This window comes from Pyrus communis, chromosome 15, assembly GCF_041283825.1.
Source record: "Pyrus communis isolate YQ-2024b chromosome 15, ASM4128382v1, whole genome shotgun sequence".
NCBI classification, from domain to species: Eukaryota; Viridiplantae; Streptophyta; class Magnoliopsida; order Rosales; family Rosaceae; genus Pyrus; species Pyrus communis.
In genome coordinates, this window is record NC_142579.1 from 18,430,325 (window position 1) to 18,454,746 (window position 24,422).

A 24,422-nucleotide genomic window follows, 5' to 3' on the forward strand; every position below is an offset into this window, starting at 1 on the left:
GCAAGAAATTCATCTCTTTTAGTTTTCAACTATGTTTTTTTAAACAAACAATATTTTCTACACTAGGGGATGAGGGGGTTAGATAAACTTCATAATGGCTAGCAATAGTTAATTTCTTTCTCTCTCTTAACCAACCCTCATCTCAAGCTGAGTTCACATACATCACGCTCACACAGAATTATAATATTTTATTCCTTGATATGGTACTAGCATGCTTAGATACTCAAAATGCTATCATTAAAATTACGAAAAGGAATCCTCTACAATTCAAAGTTTATGAAGCTATTCTTTCATTTTCTGTGGATGGAGTGAATTACTATTTTAACATTTCACAGAACTGCAATTCTGCATCTACAATTCAATGTTTATGAAGCTATTCTTTCATTTTCTTTGCAAATAGTTTGAAACTGAACCGATCCGAACAAAACCAAATAGTGTAGTTTCATTTTGATTTTAGCTTAAAAATCATATGATAAGAACTTTCGGTTTCAATTTCACTCAAAATTACACCAAACGGAACTGAATCCACCCTACACACATATACTTTGCACAACACCAAATAAACGACATTTTACGAAAATCAATCAAACTACTTTACACAACACCAAATAAACGACATTTTACGAAAATCAATCAAAAGTAGATAAAACATTGTCATTGTGGTCTGGGAAATGTCGTCTAAGATGCTCTGTTGTCTCTCACCTCTTCAGCTTGCTAAGCCCGCGAAGGAGACACCATTTCCCTCTCTTTGGTTTTCCACCAAGCCGTTGTCAAAGTTCAGGTATAATATCTCTCTCTCTCTCTCTCTCTCTCTCAATGATATTTCTGAAGCTAAATTCAGTGCATGTTTCTGATGGGTTTTTCTTCTTCAATATTTCAGACCAGCAAAAGAACCAAAGGTCCTTAGTTTTTGTCTCTCCCTCAGTCAAGTTCGAGCCCACCGTCTAAGTAGTGATTTGGGTTTCTTCCTCTGTCACTTTCCAAGTACCCATTTGGGTATCATCTTGCCTCTTGCCTTATAGGGTATGCTTCTTCCCTTCTATTTTGCTGCTTTTGAGAAATTCAAATTATTGTTTCTAGATTTGTATGACTTAGATCTGACCAGAGTGTGGGTTGAGTTTAAGATACATGTTCTTATTTTGTCTGTTTGCTGTCTCTTTGGTTGAGGAGGAGTTTTATGTAATTCCCTTATTTCGCGGTAGTTTGATGTACATTTGTTTTAGCTAGTCATTTGTTTTGGATTCTAGAGTTTGTACTTGAAACTCCAGTTGGAACACAAACCTTCTGAAACTGAGCAAATATTCAGAATGAGCTGTGCTTACTATATTGAAAAGAGGAAAATACAAGGAAATGATTGGTTCAGTTTCGAGTGTCAATGTACGAGTTTAAATTTTTTGCTGTAAAGCTTCGATATCCAAGAAAAAATGGCACATTCTTGGAAGGAATTTGAAATCTCATTTAGAAGACAACAACCATTTACGACAAAGTCAGGGTGACAAGCAGGATGAATCTCATTCACGACATTTTTACCACATTACAACTGTGAATACCACGCTGAACTGTGTTGATGTATCTTAGTGTCATCAGACCCTTTTCACTCAACTTTATGAATTAGGATTGAGGCAAGAGTAAGTTTCAACTTGGAATAAAAAGAATTTAAAAGAAAAATTGAAAAAGGGAAGCAAAGTCCCTTTCTCGCTTTCTTTTGAAGGCATTTGATGGAGAAAGACCAGTGCAAAACTTTCTTTATTGGTGAGAATATCAAAACCTTGGGATTCTATTACATTTTATTTGAGAAAGCAAGCAAGGAACGAGGAGAAAACAAATTGTGAAATTGAGTTCAGGATAATTTGAAATTATTGGTCCGATGCACTTATTCATTGACATACTTGAGGATAATATGAATTTAATTAGGACCAACGGTACTGAGAGCTCATGAATTACCTGTCCTTACTTTCTTGAAAAGGAAAATTGGCGGAGTCTTAGAAGGAACTAGTTTAAAATCTCGTCATTTAATTTCATTTCGATTGTCAGTTGATTATTGTATTAATTTATATAATTTCAAGTTGTTGTGCTTATAACAGTTGTTTTTAATCCATAATTCCGTACATATATGCAACAGATCAACCAGTGCTCATTTTTGCGGCTCGGAAGATTAAGAAATGGGTTTACCCAAACCAAAAGAGGTGTCTACTTCAAGGGAGACTGAGGACACTGTTACTACCTCTAGTGGGGTAAAGAGGAAACGCGGGATAACAAATATGCATCGCATAGCAAGTACTGGTAAGAAATTAATTGTACAGTATAACTCAAAGGGCAAACCATATGGGAAAGTAGCATCAGAGTTGGCTTCTTACATTGGGGTGGTGACACGCCGTACGGTCCCCATTAGTGTTGAAGGCTGGCCTAAGGTGGAGAAGGATCTGAAAAATAAAATTTGGGAAGCTATAGATGTATGTAGTCGACTTGAGTTGATGTTCTTCTATCTTTCACAAATGCAATCTCGTTGATAACTAATGCATTTCAAAAATCTCTTTGATAACAAATCTGCTTGCTGTGTTAATTTGTAGATGGCATTCATCTTAGCCTCTAAAAGCAGAAAAACGGTGTTGTCCGCTGCTTCCAATAGGTGGAGGCAATTCAAGTGTGACTTAACCACAAAATATATTATGCCATTTAAAGATGATGCTGAAGCCCTGAAAAACCCTCCAAAAGAATATGATTTTATTAAGCAAGAACATTGGGAACAATTTGTAAATGGCCGCTTAACCAAGGAGTTTCAGGTACAATGAGGGACTTATTTCATAGTTTTTTTTTTTTTTTTTTTGGGTGCAGTGCATGATAGTAATTGCTAGTGAAGGAAGTGGTCTGCACTAATTCTTATAGTTATACCCTTCTTCATTCTTTTTTCAGTTTCTGCACACCCCTCTTAGTTCTGGCCCTTGATTCTCCTTTGCTTTGTATAATCCAATGGCTTGTAAAAAGAGGGCTGTGCCAGAGGTGAAAAAGGGTGTGTAGAAATCATTTCCCTAGTAACTTTGTGTACTTAAATGATATTACTTGCTGGTCATGTATAACCCACAGAAATAAACTCAATTCTGGTCATATACATAATCCTAAACTGAAATACAGCCAACCCTTCATATTTGTAGCTGCAGTATGTAATATGTATTTTGTGGTTTATCGTAATTGTGGAGAGTAAGACTTTGAGATGGCTCCTTTTAAAGGATTAGATTGCAATTTGCAAGTGTTGAATCGCTCAAAAGCATTATATGGTTTAACAATCCTTTGAAACAATTATTATATACAATTAAATTATCATTTGAAGGTCACCATTAATGAAGTTGTCTTTGTAAACCGCTTTCCGATTTAACATTCAGTTGATTGCTTGAATACATGCACTTCTAACTTGCTCCTTTCTAGCAAGACATTTTGTCAAGGTTAATGGGTGCGTTCTTTTAATAAATATTTTTGGAAAAAAAATAGAAGTATTGGGTAGGTTTGCATGTCTGGTGTACAGTTAATTGCTTATTTGACGATATTCTGGTAGATGAAATTTAATTCCCAGAATTCTTAGTTTTAAAATCAAAATCTTCGTGGTATCTCTATCATCTGGTTGTCTCTACTGAGCTATAACCATATATGCATATTGTAGAAACTCCATAAGGAACAGAAAGAGAGAAGGGCAAAGTTGAAATATATTCATAGAATGTCACGAAAAGGATATGCGAATTTGGAGGCAGAATTAGTAAGTTCATAGAATACCAGCATTTTCGCCATTAATAGTTCCATTTACCTGGGCTAGGAGTTAGGACTAACCATATATTTGATTTGGTCAGAAAAAAACAATGCCTGAAGGTGAACTTGATGGGCATCTACTCTGGAAGAAAGCACGCGAGGATAGAAAAGAGAATATCTCCGATGTGACCATAGGAGAGCAGGCTACGAAGATTGTGAGTATGCTACATCCTGTAATATCATATGGTTATGATATGATTATAACTAAGAATGATTCATCATGCCTTTTGCATTTTTTTGTCGCTGAACCTTTTTATGAAACAGAACAGAGAGCATTCTGAGCGGTCTGAACCTGCAGAACATTCTGAAGATTCCGAAGAATCCAGACATTCCAATCATTCTGAAAGTTCTGAGCATTCTGAACATGCAGAACATTCTGAACGCCCTGAGCATTCTGAACATGCAGAACATTCTGAAGATGCAGAACCTTTTGAACAAGCAGAACAGTCTGAACATCAAGAACATCCGGAACATTCTGAACATCAAGAACATTCGTACAATTTTGACGCCAATCTCTCCTCTAAGAATAGTGGTGTCCTGACAATGGCATTGGAAACTCCTGAACAGTCTGGTAGGGTTAGAGAGGTGGGAGGCTTTGTCAGGCCAGGAGACCGACAGGCTCAGTTGGAGAAGGAAGATCTGCTGGATGAGGTCAAGAAGATGATTGAGCAGCAGGGGGCTTACTTTAAAGCCAAGATTGCTGAGTTAGAGGCAAAGATCGATGGTGGGGCCGCTGCTATCACACTTCCAACTCTAGCTCCCAATCCTTCTGGGAAGGCTGGCTGTTCTGGGAAGGAAAACAATGTCTTAGAAGATAATGAAATTGATTTTGAGGAATTGGCAGTTGTGGGTAAAAGAGATGGCATAAAGGTAAGAATAAAAACGATATTTTTGATACTTGACTTGTATCTTGTTTTATCATGTGGAATGCACTTACTGGGGGTGTTAGAAGGGTTCTTAGCCATTCACTTACAGTGTGCTTTCCCTTATATTCTGTTAATTGGAATTTGGAAACCATGCACATTGGTGTGAGCAATGGTACAGTAACTAAAGTGTGATGTGGCCATCCACTGTCAGTGGTGTTCATTTAGGAGATGGCAGTCTGAAAGTTCCTATTGATGTAGTTCTTGATAAAGCAGAGCTGCTTCTCGTTGCAGTTTCTGAGGAATAAGTAACAATTGGCCAAGTCGTAGGCTCGCATATCATGTTGTCTAAGGGTCTTGTTAGGTTAATATAGGAGGCAATAAATAACTCAAGTACATATGCCACTGTTCAACAATGGATTTCATTTTATTCTGTGCTTACCTTCAAAAGTTCTTTGTTTATCATTTTATTATGGCCTCATGCTGTCTTCTGATATCATCTATATCTTCATCTTTGCTGCCAAACACCGCAGAAATGTGGAAACACTGCAGAAAAACCTCGAGAGTTACCCAAACAAGACGTGAGCCTGCCCAAGTCCCTCAAGCTGCTATATCGTTATGCAGAGCGCGCCATGCTGGATGGCGAAACTATCAGTGTTGATATAGAGAAAGCAGTATTTGGTGTTTCCAAAACTGTATCCATTTCCCAAGAAGACATAATGCAGTTTATGGAAATGAAGGAAATCTCGGCCACATGCATGATTGTTTACATGAGGTAAATACAAAAATAATTATTAAATAGGTAAAATACAAAATGCTTATGATAATTTACCAATTAATCCAATTTTGAAGTTGTATTTCATATTTCTTTTTATACCATTACGATCTTTAGCTGGTTATTTATTCATATTTACTATACTATTGAGAAATTAAGCTTCTTCTTTTTTCTTATTTACTTCCAGTTTTTGTAGAGTATTTGTTCAACGTGAGAAATGGAAGATTTGCCTATTGTGGTGCTGTCTTTATATATTGTGTGTGTGTGTGCGCCCGTGCATCAGGATGGGTTTCATTTTCTTGCTTGGCATCCACTCAGATTAGAACAAGTAGATGTCAGATTATAACCCTGTAAACAAAACATGGAATATGATATGTGCAGACCCACTAAAATTAACCCTTACGACTTTATGTTTTAGGCACTTATATAATAAGTTAAAGGAATCAAACATGGTCAATATGGTTGGTTTGACTGACCCTTCAAGCATTTCGGTTGGGGTAGGTGATTCCGACCACAAATCAAGAATGCTAGCAGCCCGGTTACAAAATCTGCCTTCTGATCAAGTTCTTTTGGTACCTTACAATTCCGGGTAAGTTGAGCCTTCTACATTCGATGCTTGTCAACCTTCTGTGTTAGATGAACCAAGAAATCATTTGATTTCACTAAAATAATTCTGATCCAATATGTAGCTATCATTGGATGTTGACTATCATTAGTGAAGGCAACGACGTATGCTACTTCATGGACCCTCTTCAGCGCTATTTCATGGACTCTCTTCGACGGAGCATGCACGAGGAAGAATGGAAATATGTTGTAAACAAGTAATCAAGCTGTCCTACTTCACTTATATAAATGAAATTATTGTATTAATCTTTCTAGATTGTAAGTTTTTTTTTTTCGGTGCTGAAGTGGTATTAGACAGTTCAACGCTCAAACGGGTCGGGGAGTCCAAAAGCCACCCATATGGAAAGTACTAACGGTATGTTAGTATTATTCATTTACCTAATAACAAATCAGAAGTGTTGAAGGAATCAATAGAAACTAACAGACTTTTGAATTGTGTGTAGGGTCCTAAACAACCATCAAATATGGAGTGCGGGTATTATATCATGAGATACATGAAAGAAATCATAGAAGATGAAAACCTTTCGTTCGCAGCAAAGGTACAAATAACTGTTCTACGGTTTTCTGTACGGGTGTGAATTGCATGTGTAAGTTGTAAAATGGTTGAGGTGCTTTTTTCCTTTTCAACTACTACTCATTATGCTTTGGGGTTGCCTTGTAACGGCATCTATAATCTATTGCAAATGAGTGAATCTCCGTTATCTACTGCAAATGGAGTTCTAAAGTGGTTTGTCTTGTTCTATATGGTCTATTCAGCGTGTTATTTACCGCAACTGAGTGAATCTCCGTTAGGCCCATTAAATGAGGGTTGTTTAAATTTGTTTTCCAATTATTGCAGCTCTCAGTTTTTATTGTCTAATCTTTTATGCTTATGTATGCTGAACTATGAAATATTTGCAATTTTGCTAACAGAATGTCTATAGTTGTGCCTTTTGTTGAATTTTTATCCTTTGATGAGATGAACCTGTACGTTCTCATTGTGCACAAACAATGCTTTGCTAAGCAAATTGTTGAGAGTACTATTGTTGTAGGGTGACCTTCTAAGTTCAGTTTTGCATTACATTTCTTTAGGGGGATATGAACAATGTCAAGCAACTGCTAAGGGTATTTACAAAAACAAACATGTTTGTCGTATTGAAGCGGTAGCTGCGAATTGTTAGCATTTTGCAGGGGCAATCTTTACCTTATCTACATACAAGAAAGAAAAAGGAAGAATTGTATAAGCTCAATAGATTGTGGTGTGCAAATGTGTAATTTGCGGTATAATTGAACATGGTGCGATTATATATAAGCTATGTAAATATCCTTCAGTTGGAAAGCAAATCCCCTCCCCCTAGGCATATTGTGCATCCTTATTTTTCTTGAGCATGGTAATTTTCCGATGGATTATGTTTTAGACAGCTCGGTAATAAGGATTGCCTGATACGGAATCAACTGTAATGTTAGAGGCTGCTGTCACCAAATTCATTTAGAAGCACACACACAGCTACTGCATTCTTTAGTCGCATTGGACATTAAAATGTTCTATGTTTTTGCACTCGTTAATGATAAATGTTTTCTTTATCTTGTTTCAGTGGGACGGGAAGGCGTTAGATGCCTACACACAAGCTGAACTCAATGAGGTACGGTGCGAGTGGGGTGATATTGTGAGTGATTATATGTAATGTAGGGGCTAGGTCATAACAACCAGCTGGAAATGATGTATCTGCAAGGATTTATGGCATATATTTTGTATGGATTCCCTTTCAATGTCAAAGTCAATTTGGATGAGACCGAATATGTCGCCTTTTCTGGGGGATTAGGGTTAAGGCCGGGAGTACTCCTAAACTTTGATGTATGTTTGCAGTGAAAATCTGCTGCTCCTGGGATGTTTGATGACGTTAATGATTCAGCAAATGGAGATTAAGAGTGCTAATTCTAACACAACTGTAAAAGAAACCAGCTCCAAATGACTAAACTAACAACTAAAAAACACATTACACCCAAATCTAGCATAACCCACATCCAAGCCTGCATAGCCCAAAACAACCGAAACCTCAAATGAAACCATAGCCCCCGTTCATAACTATAACCACAAATCGAAGCCACACCACCATTGAACCCACCGCATCTAGCCTTGAAGAACCTATAGAAAAAATGGAGGATTTGCTTAAATTGGTGGTAGAAATATTTGTTTGGTATTGGAAGTAGAAGATTCGAAATATATATATAATTTTGGTTAGAATTGTAAATCGGCATGAACCGAATCGGAACCAACGTGAACTAACTCATACAGTTTTATAATAAATCTAAGCAGAATTGAACCGTTGATATTTTTCGGTTCCAGCTTTGGTTTGCGGGTGGAATAAGGCCGAATCGGAATGTGCCCACCCCTAGTCTTTTGGTATCAACGAAGTTTTGAGTGGTTCTTTACTTGAGAAGCCTTGATTATCTATAGATTGCCAATGGAAGGGCTGGTTTTCAGCAAAGTCTCCTATATGATCCATGGTGGGAGGGACTCCAGCACTTGGAGCGTCATTTTTCTTGGGACGATTGAGAAGTCATGGGCTTGATTGCTTGCTTCAAGGGCTTGAAAGATTTCTTGCTTTTTGCCAGTTGAGGTGTTGGCATTAGCATTAACTGAACCTTTTTCGATATACATGACTGTGGTAGAGTAATTTGGTCGCGGGAATATGATTTCACTCCCAATGAAAGTACCAATTGTTGGAACCAAATTTGCGCACTCATCGTGTGTGGAGGAGATGCACAAACTCAACTACTTGTAAAAGAGTAAATGATCATAAGACAACCTAGATACCGGTGGGATACCATCCAAAGGTCATCCAATAGTTTAGTTAGTAAGAATATATGAGACTCAAGCAACATGCAAGATAATAGAGTATTCGATAATTGCTTTACCAAAATGAACTCTAGACAAGTGGTTTTATTATACAAGTCGGAAGTGAGACGTTTTATGATATGAAATCAGTATTAAACTCAAGGAACCATTAAAGGATATCTACAGATAGGTGTTGCATCCTTTTAGGACTATGATTACTTGCCACGCACCCTAATCTTTAGGTTGTAGGAATCTTTAAGAATATAGGAAACTTTTTTGATCCCAATCAGATCAGGTTTTCTAGTTTTATGGAACACGAATGGTCAATCTCAGCGAAGTCAGCAGACTTCGCCTACCTTTTCACTTTGTCTACCTTTTCGAAACACAAGATGATGGTGGCATCTTTGGTCCATTTGTACAGCTCAATCTAGTCGAAGTTGTGGAGTCCATAACCTTACTCTTGAGTTATTCGTATTATGATCTGTCTTACTTCGGCCTTGAAAAATAATAGGTCCCACAAGAGTGATAAAAGAGGAAAGAAGAGAGAGAGAGAGAGAGAGAGAGAGAGAGAGAGAGAGAGAGAGAGAGGAGAGAGAGAGTAGGATTACTAGCGCATGAATGATCAACGAGTCTTCATGGGCTGGGCTTATGTAATCCGTGCAAGTTGTCTTGTCAGGATTTGATTTTTTTGTCCAATCGTTAAACAAAGTTATTTGAATGCTTTTGATAAAAATAGGATAAAGTGTAAAGCCCTTTTATTAGTTTTCCTTACTATTTATTACTAAGAAAACTTGTCCTTACGGAGAGGCTTGGTTTCTTTCTCTATCAATTTCCGTATTTCCGTTGCCTTACTTTTAGATATTCACTAGCATGTAAAATCAATTAAATTATTGAACCAATAATTACAAACGTGCTCTCAAACTCAATCGTGACTATCGGTGTCACCTCATATTACTTTACTCCCTGAAACTTAAAATTCATTCTACTTTACAATGTTTCTAATTCTTCTGTGAAATAGCTGTTAAAATTGTTGACGTGGATGGGTAGAAATATAAAATCATAGGCTTATATTTAGTTACGCCCCCTAGAACTTGATTTTGATCCCACTTTGCCCCATGAAACTCAAAAATAGTCATTTTATAAATCTCAACTATGAATTGTTTAATGTTAATGCATAGTGGAGATGGATTTGATTATAAATCTCCATTATGAATTTTATTATAAATCTCAACTATGAATTGTTTAATGTTAATGCATAGTGGAGAAGGATTTGATTATAAATCTCCATTATGAATTTTATTATAAATCTCCACTATACATTAACATTCAATAGTTAGAATATATTAATTTTAAAAGAAGAAATTAAGTATTAATTTTTTTTTTGGGTTGGGTACTTGAGTTGCAAAGATCAGGAAAAAAATAAAATATAAAATGATTAGCTTGGTGGACCTAAATCAAACCCATATAATGGAATTTGCTCTAATTCCACGGATAGCAAATAAACCCGAGGGAAAGAGTGAGAGAGAGAAGCTTGGGTTGATAGTGAGTAAGAGAGGAGGGAGTTATCGCCAGTGAGATGGGATAGGTAGTGGTAGGATAAACGAGGCTAGGAAGTCGTTCATTTTCTTTTGGGTTTTGATTCACCATTTTACTGTATTCCTCTTTTTTCCACATGGGCATTTTTTAAATTCACATTAGCATGTTTGATGGCTTTTGAACGGAATAATAGAATTAAGGCAATGTGGAGAGAATTTTAAGTTTCATGGGGTAAAATGATGACTTTTGTGTTTTAGGGGGTAAAGTGAAATCAAAATTGAGTTCTTGGAGGCAAAGTGGGATTGGGGCAAAGTAAGATCAAAATCGAGTTTTAGGTGACATAGTTAAAAATAGCCTTAAATGTATAGATTTTGTTCTTTAGAGATCAAAACTCATGTATTTAGGCCTCAATTTTATATTCATGGAACAAATCAAAGAAATCCTAGCATTTGAGGATCAATTCTTAGAATTTTTTTTGGTGAAAGGGTAAAACTCATTACCAACAAACATAAGTACAACAAAGGCCCATGTACAAGTTATGCATAACAAAAAGGGACCACAAACACACAGAAGACAAAGTCCGAAGCCCAACCTTGGAGCTCAGTACACACAAACAAACCACACCAAAAAACCCTAAAAAGCTAGTCTTCTTGAAGTTGCAGACGCCAACGCTGACATCGGAAAGCCACCCAAACATCCTCACGTCAAACCTATCATGATCACTTAAGATGACACCATTAAGAAGTTAAGAAAAATGCCATAACGTCCTCAAAGTACCAGCAAAAATCACTGCTAAGAGAACAAGGAAGCACGTAGAAAGAACCCACGAGCAACAACGCTGGGAAGGGCAAACTACAAGAAGAACCAATAATGGTTAACAAGGGTGGTGGTGTGAACATTTGAGCTAAAGCTCTACACACCATCCTAAAGATCCATGACAAATTGTGGAAAACGGAGGTGACAACCAACCGAAAATGAAGATAAAGGGATGAGTCAAAGATGGAGGATGGATGGTGGGACCAAATGATCCAAATGATGGAGGGGGTGGGTCAAAGAGGGGGAATGGGTCAAAAAGGATAGAGGAAATAGGGGAATGGTCTTTAAAATGTGAGATCAAAGGAAGAAGGAGAAAAGAAAGAAAGAGATTGTGACAATTGCATGACATGCCCAACTCTGATATCCTCTAAATACCAAGGTAGGCATGTACTGGCCGACACTCGAAGATGATGAAGCCATATTAGAATGCATGAGAACTAGAAAGAAATAGCTAACATAAATAAAACTTGTAAATTTAACTATAATAAATATGCAATTGTGGAACGTGTTCAGAGCATACAACTAATCCAAGACACTAAAAAGAAATAATATAAAATTGAATGAGCAAGGAGATGGGTCCTACACCGAGAAGACTCGAAGATGCCGATGCAGGAATGTCTTGACGCCGAGATTGTACACCTCAATTCTAAGTCCTAAGGAGGCACAAAACAAAACATGATTGGACCAAGTTGATATATAAGTAATATGAAAACAATTATTCATCAACGTACTAACCCCCAACGTTTATGAAAACTCAATAGTATAATATGTAATAGGTGTTTTGAAAACCCTAGCGTGCCATAAAACCTTCATAAAACATATATCATATAGTGTGCTTAGTAGTGGTATCATCTCATGCCCGAAGGCATATAGAACTCCTTACTCACCCGAAGGCATATAAAACTCTTCCAGTCGAAGCCACCTACATAAGCCAGGTCGAAGCCATATATAAATATCTTCCAGCCAAAGCCACCTACACATGCTCGGCTGAAGCCAAATATAAATATCTTTTGGCCGAAGCCAGCAACCTACGCCCGGCCAAAGCTATATATGAGTATCATTCGTCCGTAGGCCCTACATCACCTGACCGAAGCCAATTAATGATTTCATTCGCCCTAGGCAGTATCATATAAATAACCACTAATTAAGCACATAAAAACATTAACATAATATTTCTAATATATATATATATATCTATCTCAAATCGGAGCTCAGTAACTAAAACGTCATATCGTAAAAGCATGTTCATAAGTAGGTATATAGTCATCAGTCATATATACCACAAAGAACGTAAAGTCGAATAAGCATGATAATTCATAAAGCGTGAAACCAATTTACTCATAAACGTTTCATAAAACGTAGGCATAAAATCATGTTTTTCATGTATGCATTTCTAATAATAAAAATATGCATTTTTGAAGGGGTCCACTCATAGATACTTCACCGTCGAAGAGCCGTGCAAACTAGCGAAGATGGAAACGCCATAAATAATTGCAGCTAAGTACATAAGGGTACCAATTAATAAAACTGTAATAAAACGGTTGAATTTGGGAAAACGGATGTCGGAAACTGATCTAGGACGTCAAAAAATAGAACAAAGGACCTCGGGTACCCCCATGTGCCCTCACGCCCCGGATGGCCACGCACCGAACTGGGTCGCCGGAAAGTTGGCCGAAAAAGTCACCGACGCCACCGTCACAGTACATTCGATGGCGGTGCGTGTGCTCCACGCTTACCCACGTGCGACCTGGGTTCTGGGTTGGTGTTTGGGCTTGGGTTATGTAGTTGGGCTTAAAGCTAGGCCAAAAGGTTTCAGGTTTGGGCTTGACAATTGGGCTGGGTTGCATGGCCCAAATCTTTAGGCCAGACTAGGGTTGTGGGTCTGGGTTTAGGGTTACCGGGTTGGGTCGACCCGATTTTAGATCGGTTCTCACAGAGACGAAAGCCGGAACTTCCCAAGCTCCGGTCAACCCTGAACCTCGACTACAACCTACGATTTACCCACCAAATTAAAGACAAACTAGAGTAGATTAGGATTATACCTTTGGTTTTCCAAGTAGTGGCTAGAGGTGGCCAGAAAAGTCGTTTGAAACCCACGGTTCTCGTCGGGAATCTGGATTTCGGTTTCCTTCTTCGTTCCATCGCAATCATGTTGTTCACAAACCTAAACTAGGTTAAAGTTAAACCATAAAGATGAATAAAAGAGGATCAAAGTACTTCAAGGCTTACCCCACACGTCGGGAGGTCAAGAAGCTTGCTAGATTTCTCCAAACTTTTGCACCAGTTTCCATGGTGTTATAATCCTGGTCTGCAATTGCAAAGGGAGAAGAGGAACGAGAGAGGTGAGGAATTGAGGGAGAATGAGTGAAGAGAGAAAGACCTGCAAGAGGGAGAGATGAGATTGAGCTGAGGGAGAGAGGTCTGAGAGGGAGAGAGCTCGGGGAGCATCAGAGAGAAGGAGAGGAAGTGGGGAGAGAAGTACCACGTGGCAGCCTAAGAAGAAGAGAGACCGGGGGACCAAAAAGAAAGTGGGCCCCACCCGGCTCACCATTTAAGAACCAAATAGTACCCATTTCAAAATATCTTTCAACCGCATTGAAATTACCAAGATACCCTTCCGTTCCAAAATTCGTAAAAATTATCGGGATGAATTGCAGGGAAGGGGAGAAAACATTGTAAGCACTAAAAAAAAGTAAGAAAAAACTGAAACTAAACAAAACAACAGAAACAAGCCACACATAAAAAAACATAAGACTGGCACCGATCCTTACCAAAGCTAGAGTTGGCGTCGACGTAAATCGAAGGGAACGAAAAACCACTCACATAACAATGAGAAAGACTCATAGGGGAGAGAAGAGCACTCACAAGAGAGAGAGATGGGAAATTTCGATCAATTCTTATATTTATCAACTAAAAGTGATCAAAAAATTTAGTTTGTGAAAAGCACATAAGATACTCTTTCAAACCCACAAAATTAACTTTATCAAAATTAGCTCAATCAAAAATTAATTTTGAAAATTTTCACAAAAAATGAATAGATTCTTGTGTATGGTGGAGTGATTTGAATATTATTATTTTTTCACCGATATATTAACAATAAGGGATGAAGATTTGGTTCAAGTCACGCAATGGGCCAGTTATATATAATTAATATCGAACTAGCCCTTTATCAAATTTGAACTTAAGATATCCTACTTATAAGTGAAAGAATATTGCTATGTTGTAGTACTAATTAACGATTTATTTTGTATCTAATACAATGATAGATTGATATTATCATGTTAAAATTTTGAGTTAATCTACATTATAAGTCAATGATAACATTTAAGGTGTGTTTACATATACCTAAAGGAAACGATAAATGGGTGTCATTCCTATTCCGAATTACTCATTTTTTTTATCAACTCAAAAATAATGAAAAGTAATGTCTGCCTCACATAAAATCAAGAGTCCGATTTTTGGTATTGGTAGAGTCGAATTCTATTTGAGGGATATCGGATTGGGCAAAGCGGGATGAGAATCAAACTGGTTTCTGAACATTATAGACAGCTTAAATAGAAATTAGCGCTATTTTTATTCTGATTAGTAAACTATTTAATGAGAGTGTCTCCCTTGGATTTTTGCCTTCTTCAATTAATACCTGATTGGCACATTGTATTACGATCTAATGATATTCCTATTCACTTGCAAGTGAGAGATCTTAGGTTCGATTTTCGTCAAGAGATAATTTGAACCACGTTATTATGACTCGTCTATTATGAAGCCTAGCATACTTCTCCATTTTAACGAATTTATAATCTTATTACTTCAATGCTAAGTAAATACGCCCTTAGTTGAATAGTTACGTGGTCAAGACGGCGGGTTGCCGGACAGACCGCACCTAAACTAAGATGGAAGCAACCGAAACACGACTTTCTTAATTCTTAATTGTCAATAATCAAAGACAACGTTTTCTTTTTTTCGAATATTCTAGTACAACCTGGAGATCTGCGCTGCACTGGCGTGCTTTTAATGACACAAAAACCAAGGTGGCGGGATAGTGCTGACGTCAGATAGAAGACCCACAGTATATGAACCGTTGAATCGAATCATTCCGTTCGGTTTCTCTGCAATTGCTTGGGCGGCGGCTTTCGTTGACCAATCCGACGCCGCCACCTTTGCGTCTCCGACTTGTCTTTCTCTTCCTCTTCTCTTCTATTTCTTTCGCCGGCTCTCTCTCTCTTACGGAACACAGCTGAAAGCCTGAAAGCCTGAAAGCAGCAGCTCTACGCCCACCTTCCAATGGCTTCCGTCAACCCCTATTGCTCCTCAATGGCTCTTTCCCCTTCTCCGTAAGCCCTCTCTCTCTCTCTCTCTCTCTCTCTCTCTCTCTCTCTCTCTCGGGTTTAAACTTTGTATTATCCGTTTGTTGATTTGAATAACCACAGTGATCTGAAGTGTTAATCCTGAAATTGTGAGGGATAAATCGAGGTTTTTCATGTTTTGGAATTGAGGCATTGTGTATGTAATGTGTGTTCAATGTTAAATCTTCAAATAGGGTATGTATACATGTCTAACTAGTTTTTATCTTCAGAGGGCACACTAGTCTATATCCTGGAACTTGGCTTGCAGCAAATGGGCGATTATCCGGTTTTGTCACACCGAGTGTGTCTTGGAAATTGTGCCTTGGTTCCAAGGGATCAATTAAGGCAAGAGCTTTGCTGGGAGAAGATGGTCTCCTGTCTTACTCTAATGGCAACCCAACTGGGATTGAAATACAACCTGACACATTAGGTTTTGGAACACTTTCAGCTGAAACAACCCCGACGTTTAGTGGGTTCTCTACCGAATATGATGAATATGATCTAGATCACCCTGTACAAGGATTTTCCTCCATTCCGGAGGCCATTGAAGATATACGTCAAGGCAAGGTTGGTCATTTCCTCAGCTAGTTCTGTTGTGAAATTAAGGGATCTGTTTACTCTCTTTTTTCTTGTGCTTAATTTTTCTGGAGGTGGATAAGATAGCAGATCATTAATTCAAGAAAATATTGCAGATGGTTATCGTTGTAGATGATGAAGATAGAGAAAACGAGGGAGATCTTATAATGGCAGCTTCCTTGGCAACACCAGAAGCTATGGCATTTATTGTGAAGCACGGAACTGGGATTGTTTGTGTGAGCATGAAAGGAGATGACTTGGAGAGGTTGCAACTTCCACTTATGGTGACAAAGAATGAAGAAAAACTTTGTACGGCATTCACTGTCTCAGTGGTATGTAGTTAAATTCTCCTAAGTAACATCAAACCCAATTATGCATATTGAGATGCGCTATTAGGAGGGGAACAATGACCTTATCATGATCACAGGCTTCTTGTTCCATGTATTTTACTATTCTGGTCAGTAACTTCATCCGAGTTTGTTGGATCTCTCAAAGGATAGGGAAAGAGTGAAAAGGATATTGTATATACATGGCTGAATTTTGAGTCAATATTTCTTAGGGACAGTGGAGCTGACTAGAGTTGGTATTGCCAACCTTGTCTTTGTCTTGGGGATGGATAGTGAAAGTTTAATCTATTACTTTATTGAATATATACCTGTTTTCTGATTTATAACACTCTGATGTGGGTGACCTCAATTGTTTTGGACTCCATAGGATGCAAAACATGGTGTAACAACTGGTGTTTCAGCTCATGATAGAGCTGCTACAGTCTTGGCACTTGCATCAAGGGATTCAAAACCTGAAGATTTCAACCGCCCGGGACATATCTTTCCCCTAAAGTACAGAGAGGGAGGAGTTCTAAAAAGAGCTGGTCACACTGAAGCTTCAGTTGATCTTGCTATGTTGGCTGGGCTTGATCCAGTAGCAGTTTTATGTGAACTTGTGGATGATGACGGTTCTATGGCTAGGTTACCAAAGCTTCGTGAATTTGCAAGGGCAGAAAACTTGAAAATTATTTCCATTGCTGATTTGATAAGGTACTCTGAATGATTATGTCTGGACATTATGAGTTCAAAGTGTGCTAGCTGTAGTTACCACATAAATCCTTAATACTTGACTAGTTTAAAGATGACTACAAAACTGTTTCATTAACTGATAAGGGTTATTACATATATCTGAAACACTGGGTCATCCTGCAATCCTCTAGTTAGCATCTACGAGCTAGTGAAGAATGTTCATTTGACAGCTTAAATATACTTCAAATAATTATAACTTCTACTCCTTTTAATCAGTTAAGAATGGTTCAGGGCTGTCAAAAAACCCTGCACCTTTTTCTTTCCTTTTCTTCGATAGACTAACTTATTTATAAAGTAATGAATTAATGTTATTGTTGCTTCTTGGTATATTTTGTTAGGACAAGTAAATATTAAATGTCGATTTTTGTCATGTTCTTTAAATTAGTGGAAGAAATTCAAATGATGATGTTTCTGAATTGTAACTTTCAGATATAGGAGGAAACGAGATAAGTTGGTAGAGAGGGCTGGAGCTGCAAGAATACCCACAATGTGGGGTCCATTTGAAGCCTACTGTTATAAATCATTGCTCGATGGGATTGAGCACATTGCTATGGTGAAAGTAAGCAAATCATTGACCTAGAGTATTCTCCCCTTAAAACTATTTAACCTTCTTTATCCAACACCCATCATAAATAGCCGTTGGTATAATCGTCAGTCTGTGGATTGTTATTTACCATCCTTATGTCTGTAGAATTCTCCTGCTGTTACCATTCTACTATGTCAGTGTTCGATTGACTTAGTTACCTGCGATTGTTTTTGTAGATATTATATTGCTCTCTTCTTAGAGTTCGGTTTTTTTATACAGATATACCAGATGTTGTGTACTTGATTTCTTAGTATGGACTTTTGGAATCCCTTACTTGGGAGTCCTCAGATGTGTGTCTGGTGAGAAAACTTCAGAAAAATGACAGAGATGACATGAAAGGCCTTTGAGTTGATATCTTGATTCTCGGCAAGTGGATCTAGGATAATAACCCTAGATGCTTTTAGAAGCTTATATCAGTTAATCATGAGGCTTGCACCTCATGCTTTTAAGGCTTTGCTTCATATTATTGGCAGTGTCTTGTCATGAACAATCAGCCACTGTGAGCAAATGGATGTGTAAGAAATCGACTGTTCAATGGTCAAAGTGTCGGATGCTACAAGGAGTCATTTGTTGTCAACTTGTCATGGAGTTCTCTTTATTGAACTAGCTCATAGACACCTGTTAATACTTTTCTTTATTGACAGCACGTAGAAACCTTTAGGGATATTATCTTTGCTCAATGAAGGATCTACCAGAAGGGTTGAAACTTGAAAGCTAAGTTAGAGGAAGATTATCTTAGGTTATATTTTTCTTTGGGAGCTTGCACTTGCATCTTCCAGCCCAAGACTCCACAGTTTTCTAGCTGGATGTGCAATTGTCTATCCTCTACCACCTACCAGCTAGTCTATTATGTATAGCATGTTTCTGTAACCAAAGTTTCTTATCAGACTCTATTTGATGATGGATTTAAGAATGTAGTTTTCATTTATTAAGGGACAGAAAGAGCTTCGAAATTATGTTTATTTATTTAATGTTTTATTTCTTGGAATTAGAATTGTGGATAGCTGTTTATCTATCTGTTTTTCGAATAGTTTAGGATTTTATTTATCTTGCTCTCTCAATACTTTATGAGGACATCTAAGGTACTTTATTTTCATGGGATTGCCTTCGCTGAAACGCCTCATTGTAATAGGATTTCAAACTTTGGCATATTGGTGTGTGATAATAAAGAAATAGGTTGTTGTAGCCCCTAATTGCCTCTCTTTATCCATCTCTTCAACATTTTTCCCGTCTTTTTTTCTCTCCTTTCAACTGCATCAATTTTTCCTTCTATCTGCATAAATTGATGGGCCTACTGTCTTTCCATAGCATGGTTGTATTCTGTATCACACTTTCATATCACTAACCGGGAGATTCACTGAATCGTGAGGTTGGATGACAAACAAAGACAATATTTTGTGTTTGATCAATGTTTATTCCTGTAAGTAACAATTTGCAGGATTTTGAAATGTACAGGGTGACATTGCTGATGGGCAAGAAATACTTGTTAGGGTACATTCTGAGTGCCTCACTGGTGACATATTTGGGTCAGCCAGGTGTGACTGTGGAAAACAGCTGGCACTTGCAATGAAGCAAATTGAAGCAGCTGGTAGGGGTGTTTTGGTGTATCTTCGTGGACATGAAGGTAGAGGAATTGGTTTGGGTCACAAGCTCCGAGCTTATAAACTGCAGGATGCTGGGCGTGACACTGTTGAAGCCAATGAGGAGCTGGGATTACCAGTTGATTCTCGCGAGTATGGCATAGGTGCACAGGTACTGGTTTCTTAATAGTAAATCATCTCATTTGTGTCATCATTTTTTCAGCATTGCGTATCTTTTCTCGTAGATGTGTTGTCATACTGTTAAAAGTGTTGCGTACATGAGCCTCTCTTTCACTAGAAAATTGTCCCTTTCATGGGTGACCAAATTTCGGAATTGATTTGATCCCATTTTAATAAAATTTCTTCGTTGTTGGGGATCTACAAATGATGGGGATTCATTTGTGTTATAGTGTAAACATTAAATCATAATTACTTTGATTCAGAGGTGACTCTAAAATACTGTTAGTTTTTTCATCACATTATAGCTCCTTTCTCGTCGCTATGTTGGAAAATTTTTGGCATCAGGGCTGGGAACCGTCTGCTTCAGGTCTTTTGAGTTGGCTGCCATTATCAAATTGTAATTTGAATTACTATCTGTTGTAATTATGTTTGTAACTGTTAGAAATTATTTTAAGTCAGATTCCATTTAGATTTTCCTAGGCTTGGTTCTTGATACAATCTCCCATAGCGTAAGGTGGATTGTCTTGATATCTGAACCCATGACTCAATTCTTTTGCAGATACTACGAGATCTAGGTGTTCGAACGATGAAGCTGATGACTAACAATCCTGCAAAATATATTGGCCTCAAGGGTTATGGTTTGGCCATTGCTGGCAGAGTCCCATTGTTGGCACCGATAACTATGGAGAATCGGAAATACCTGGAGACCAAACGGGCAAAAATGGGGCACATCTATGGTTCAAAATCCAATGGTCATGTAAATGGCACAATCGATGAAAGTAGTTCGAAATTTGACAACCAATCTAATGATGTGTCCGAGAAATGAACACGTCGGTTTCCACGCTAACAGCCGGAGAATCAAAGGGGTAGGTGACCATCAGAGTTATTCATATGTATGACGTGACAAGAACTTTTATGTTACATTTCAAATGTGGTTGGTGCTTTGTTAGATACATCCATTCATTGGAGGAGGAAGATTTGTGTTTGGCTTGCAGGAAAAATAAAGGCTGGATCGGATTCAATTTTGTCATTGGCAATGATATGGAATAGCTAAGGACAAATTCTGAGGCTGAGATTATTGTATTCATGGTTAACACATTTTTTAAACTGTTATTTTTCTCGTGATTACGAGAGAAACTTACGTGCACTTGTTGTATCTAACATCTCTCACGTATTTGCAACATCAATGCTAGTGGGCTCTTTTTGAATGTTTATTATTCAAGTGTTGTTGGACTTGATCGCATACCGAATAATGCTATTTGCTTTGTAAGAATAAGAATAAATTTCTATGAAATATGAAATGAAAGAGTTTCGCAGGAATTATTATGATCATTGGATATCTTTGAGAAAAAGTAAAAAGTGTTATCAAACGATTTCATGGCCCCTTGTCCGAAGGGATTTTGTTTATTGGTAAAAATGAAAATCGTTGCAAAATATTAGTCAAATCGAAAATGTTTAAGACATTTAATTAAGTACAAAGAATTTGACGAACAGTATGTTTTAAGAACATCGAGCCACTTAATGCTATAGATAATGGTTTGTTAAAAAAAAAAAAAAAATATATATATATATATATATATATAATAAAATAAAAATTAAAAAAAAAAAGGACAAGAAAATTTCTTCATTACAATCAAATAAGTAATGATTTCAGTTTAAATTGATTTTTTGTAAGGATGATCTGTGAATGAAGACTTGAAAAAAATAAATAGTTTAGATCGTTGAAGTTCGATGTATAATAGGCCCCACAATTAGTCCTTATTTTTACCAAAAAACGAGAATCTCTTTGGATACAGGCTGTGTATAGTTTATCTCTGTTGTCATATTTTCTATTCTACTTATCCTAGAAATCTTTTCGATGATCGCTAGTCTTTTGGGGTTTATATTCAAATTTTCTGGCTGGCCGAGTTATAAAAGTTATTCCTCGCACCTTTTTACACGTCTCTATGCATTTTATTTTAGCGTTAAAAAATTGAGCGCCCGAGTGTCAAATTAGGAACCGGCAGATAATAGAAACTTTTTTTTAAGTGTGAATAAAAAATGGCCAAACAAATCGGAAATAATTTCCTAATCATGGAACCCGATTCAAAACGAGCCCACACTACTTGTCAATCAGAGCTTAATTATTTACGAATGAGAATTATTCTTTTTGTGAGGATCTTATGATTCTTCAATCACATTTGTTCATCATATATAATGTACGAAAACTGTGTCAAACGAAATTATTTTGAATTTTTTTATTTAAAATTAAATAGAAATAGTGCCTAACGAAAACTGGTCACATGATATATGATGAACAAATAGGGCTTTTCATTGTACATAATATCTGCCCGATCTTATCCGATGCTGACATGGCTGGAGACTTTTTATTGTATTTATTGTTTTCTTGCGCATCAAGAAATTCAAAAGCATTGTCATTCAATACTATGGTCTGGTCGTATTCTTCTTCACTTGAAAGTGAAAGGTCTTAGTTTGAATCTATTAGATAACGTATTCGATACCAAATTAAGCTGCTTAATGTGTAGTTGTACCAAACTCTTCCTCCTCTTAATATAAAAATATCGATATACTCAACCAAAAAAAAATCCGTTAGAATGAGATAAGGACTTGTCTAAAAAAAATAAAATTATCTTCGCATCATTTGTTTCTTGTTGTTTATTTATTTTTACGACTTATGAGGACTTGACTCTGCTGCAAAAGTGAAACTGACAGCAAAATTCGGGGCAGATTAAGGAGAGCTACCCTTTTTTTTTATCTTTCTATTTTCCTTATTTTAGACACTAGGGCTCCTCCGTCTCGATTGACATAGAAAAATAAATTGAGCTGAAAAATTAAATTTTTTTAACAAATAATATTATCTACACTAAAAAGTACAATCGATTTTCCTTATTTTAGACACTAGGCTTCGTCTCAATTAGAGCTGGAAAAAAATAACCCAAAAAACCGAATCCGATCCCAAATTTCCAGAATCCTACCCGAAAAAAAAAAAACCCAAACCCGAAAATCCCGAAACTTTTGGTATGGGATTCAGTTTCGATAAACCTTTAGTTCGGTAATCCCGAACCGAACAACAATATATTAATATATAATATGTATTTAATATGTATTAATATATTAATCTCAATTGTCCAATCTAAGTTATAGGGTTTAACACTCTCACTCTCTCACATTTCTCACTGAAACCTCAACCCTCAACCCTTTCATCTCTCTCAAGTTCTCACTTCTTCGCCTCTGTTCTCTCCTCTGCCTCTGCATTTTTGAGGTCAGTGGCTATGACTATTGACATAAGAACTGCCTCTTCATGTCCTATAGTTGTTGCCCTTTATTCCCTCCCTTCTTCTTCCTCCTCTGTATCTTTTCGATTCCCAAAATAGCTCTTCCTTCATCTGCATCATCTTTGCTCAACCCAAATCCTGTGTTCCTCGCTACAAGCTTTGCCAACCTGCCATCGTCGCATCGGAGCAAAAACCATCCTTTCAGGTCTTCATGATTAATTATGTGGTTTTTTTTAATGGGTTGCAGTCCTTTCTCAAAATAATAATAATAATAATAAGAATAATAATAATAATGGGTTGTAATCTGATTCTTTATTTGATTTGAATTTTGTTTTGGGATTTGTTTGTTTATCATTTTGAGCTTTTTACAGGATTTTTGTCTTTAATTTTGTTTTGAATAGCAGAGTGACGGTGCAATTTGGCTTCGTATGAATTGGATTTGGGCACAAAGGATCAATCCCGATCCGTCCCGATATCCCGAAAAAAATTTTGGGCATCCCGAAGTTCGGAAATCTCAAAAATTCGGTTCGGTTTCGGGATTTGAAAGCCCATTCCGAAATATTTCGGTTTGGAAATCGAGATGGTGGTTTCTGTTTGGTATCCCACACCGAACCAACCCTCAATTGGTATAGAAGATTGAGTTAAACTGGAAAATCAATTTTTTTTTAAACAAATGATATTATCCGCACTAAAAAAGACAAGGGTGAGCTTAGCTTTATAATGAGCTAGTAATAATATGGTTCAAATCTGTCTTTGACGAGAATTGAATCTAAATCCTCTCACTAACAAGTGAAGAGGAATATTGATGAGTCCATATTATACCATATATTTTACCCTAATCTTAGTATTAATTTAATAGTTATTTTGATAGAATTTTGATACTTTGTTATATATTTTCTGTGTAGGACATTCGAATTCTTCTGGAGCAAAAAGTGATCAAACGGATGAATTTTGGAGTAATTCCAATTGGAGGATGTTTATGAGTTTTTCTAGATGTTTATACCAAAATTCCAGATATTTCTACCAAGTCGTTTGGCCGTAGCAAAGAAATGAAGGCCTAGCGCATAGCTTTCCCAAATTGACGTTTTTGGACATTTTGGGTATTTTGGAGGTCAAGATGGCGTATTTTGAGGACGATTCCTTCTGAGAATTTGTAGGAGACGTCTTCAGTTTTAAAAAGAGACTTTTTGGGACCAAATCGGAGTTGATTTGGTTAGTCAAAAGTGTGATTTTCTGAGAACTCCAAATTCTAGTTCAAATAGAAAACCTTTTATTTTCTGTTTTATTATTTAATTATGTTTCCTAGTTTTACTCTAAGACTTTGAGGGTTTTATTTTGTATTAGTATAAATAATGCTTGTTAGCCATTAGGGTTCTCTAGGCAACATTGGGAGGAACGTACGTGGAGAATTTAGCTAGACTTTGACGCTTTGTATTTTAAAGGTGTTTTCTATCCTTTTTCTATATCAATAAATTCCTTTTGTTTTATGGTTGTTCGTAGCTAATTTCCGTTTGCTAGGGCGATGCCTTGAGCCTTAGCATGAATATGTAGTTTTTATTTAAATGCTTATGATATT

At 37.0% G+C, this 24,422-nt stretch overlaps 2 protein-coding genes across 3 annotated transcripts; both read left to right on the forward strand.

The window, feature by feature from the left end:
* The first annotated feature begins 642 nt into the window (after nt 1–642).
* Nucleotides 643–7,830, forward strand: LOC137747112 (uncharacterized). Of its 2 annotated transcripts, none has more exons than XR_015957071.1 (13): nt 643–781; nt 881–1,023; nt 2,123–2,453; nt 2,571–2,783; nt 3,656–3,748; nt 3,840–3,953; nt 4,063–4,668; nt 5,195–5,436; nt 5,855–6,025; nt 6,193–6,257; nt 6,346–6,415; nt 6,504–6,599; nt 7,635–7,830. XR_015957071.1 is itself a non-coding variant. In XM_088686522.1 (13 exons), exons 3-13 carry the CDS (start codon nt 2,163–2,165, stop codon nt 7,722–7,724), a joined length of 2,118 nt encoding a protein of 705 aa, XP_088542648.1. In that variant the 5' UTR covers nt 643–781; nt 881–1,023; nt 2,123–2,162; the 3' UTR covers nt 7,725–7,830. The 2 variants fall into 2 exon arrangements, 1 of the variants encoding a protein (XP_088542648.1); XM_088686522.1 differs by having other exon boundaries at nt 6,126–6,257.
* A 7,209-nt stretch (nt 7,831–15,039) lies between these two features.
* On the forward strand, nt 15,040–20,785 carry LOC137746606 (bifunctional riboflavin biosynthesis protein RIBA 1, chloroplastic). The gene is made up of 7 exons (XM_068486619.2): nt 15,040–15,561; nt 15,804–16,140; nt 16,266–16,481; nt 16,864–17,186; nt 17,655–17,784; nt 19,267–19,563; nt 20,131–20,785. Exons 1-7 carry the CDS (start codon nt 15,512–15,514, stop codon nt 20,395–20,397), a joined length of 1,620 nt encoding a protein of 539 aa, XP_068342720.2. The 5' UTR covers nt 15,040–15,511; the 3' UTR covers nt 20,398–20,785.
* Nucleotides 20,786–24,422: the final 3,637 nt, after the last annotated feature.

Bases quoted from the DNA above. Each gene is read 5' to 3' on its own strand.
- LOC137747112 (XM_088686522.1), top strand. From the start codon at position 2,163: ATGGGTTTACCCAAACCAAAAGAGGTGTCTACTTCAAGGGAGACTGAG. The intron at 2,454-2,570 runs GTATGTAGTCGA...GTTAATTTGTAG, and splicing joins AAATTTGGGAAGCTATAGAT to ATGGCATTCATCTTAGCCTC. The intron at 6,258-6,345 runs GTAATCAAGCTG...TCGGTGCTGAAG, and splicing joins TGGAAATATGTTGTAAACAA to TGGTATTAGACAGTTCAACG.
- LOC137746606 (XM_068486619.2), top strand. From the start codon at position 15,512: ATGGCTTCCGTCAACCCCTATTGCTCCTCAATGGCTCTTTCCCCTTCT. The intron at 17,187-17,654 runs GTACTCTGAATG...TGTAACTTTCAG, and splicing joins TCCATTGCTGATTTGATAAG to ATATAGGAGGAAACGAGATA. The intron at 19,564-20,130 runs GTACTGGTTTCT...ATTCTTTTGCAG, and splicing joins AGTATGGCATAGGTGCACAG to ATACTACGAGATCTAGGTGT.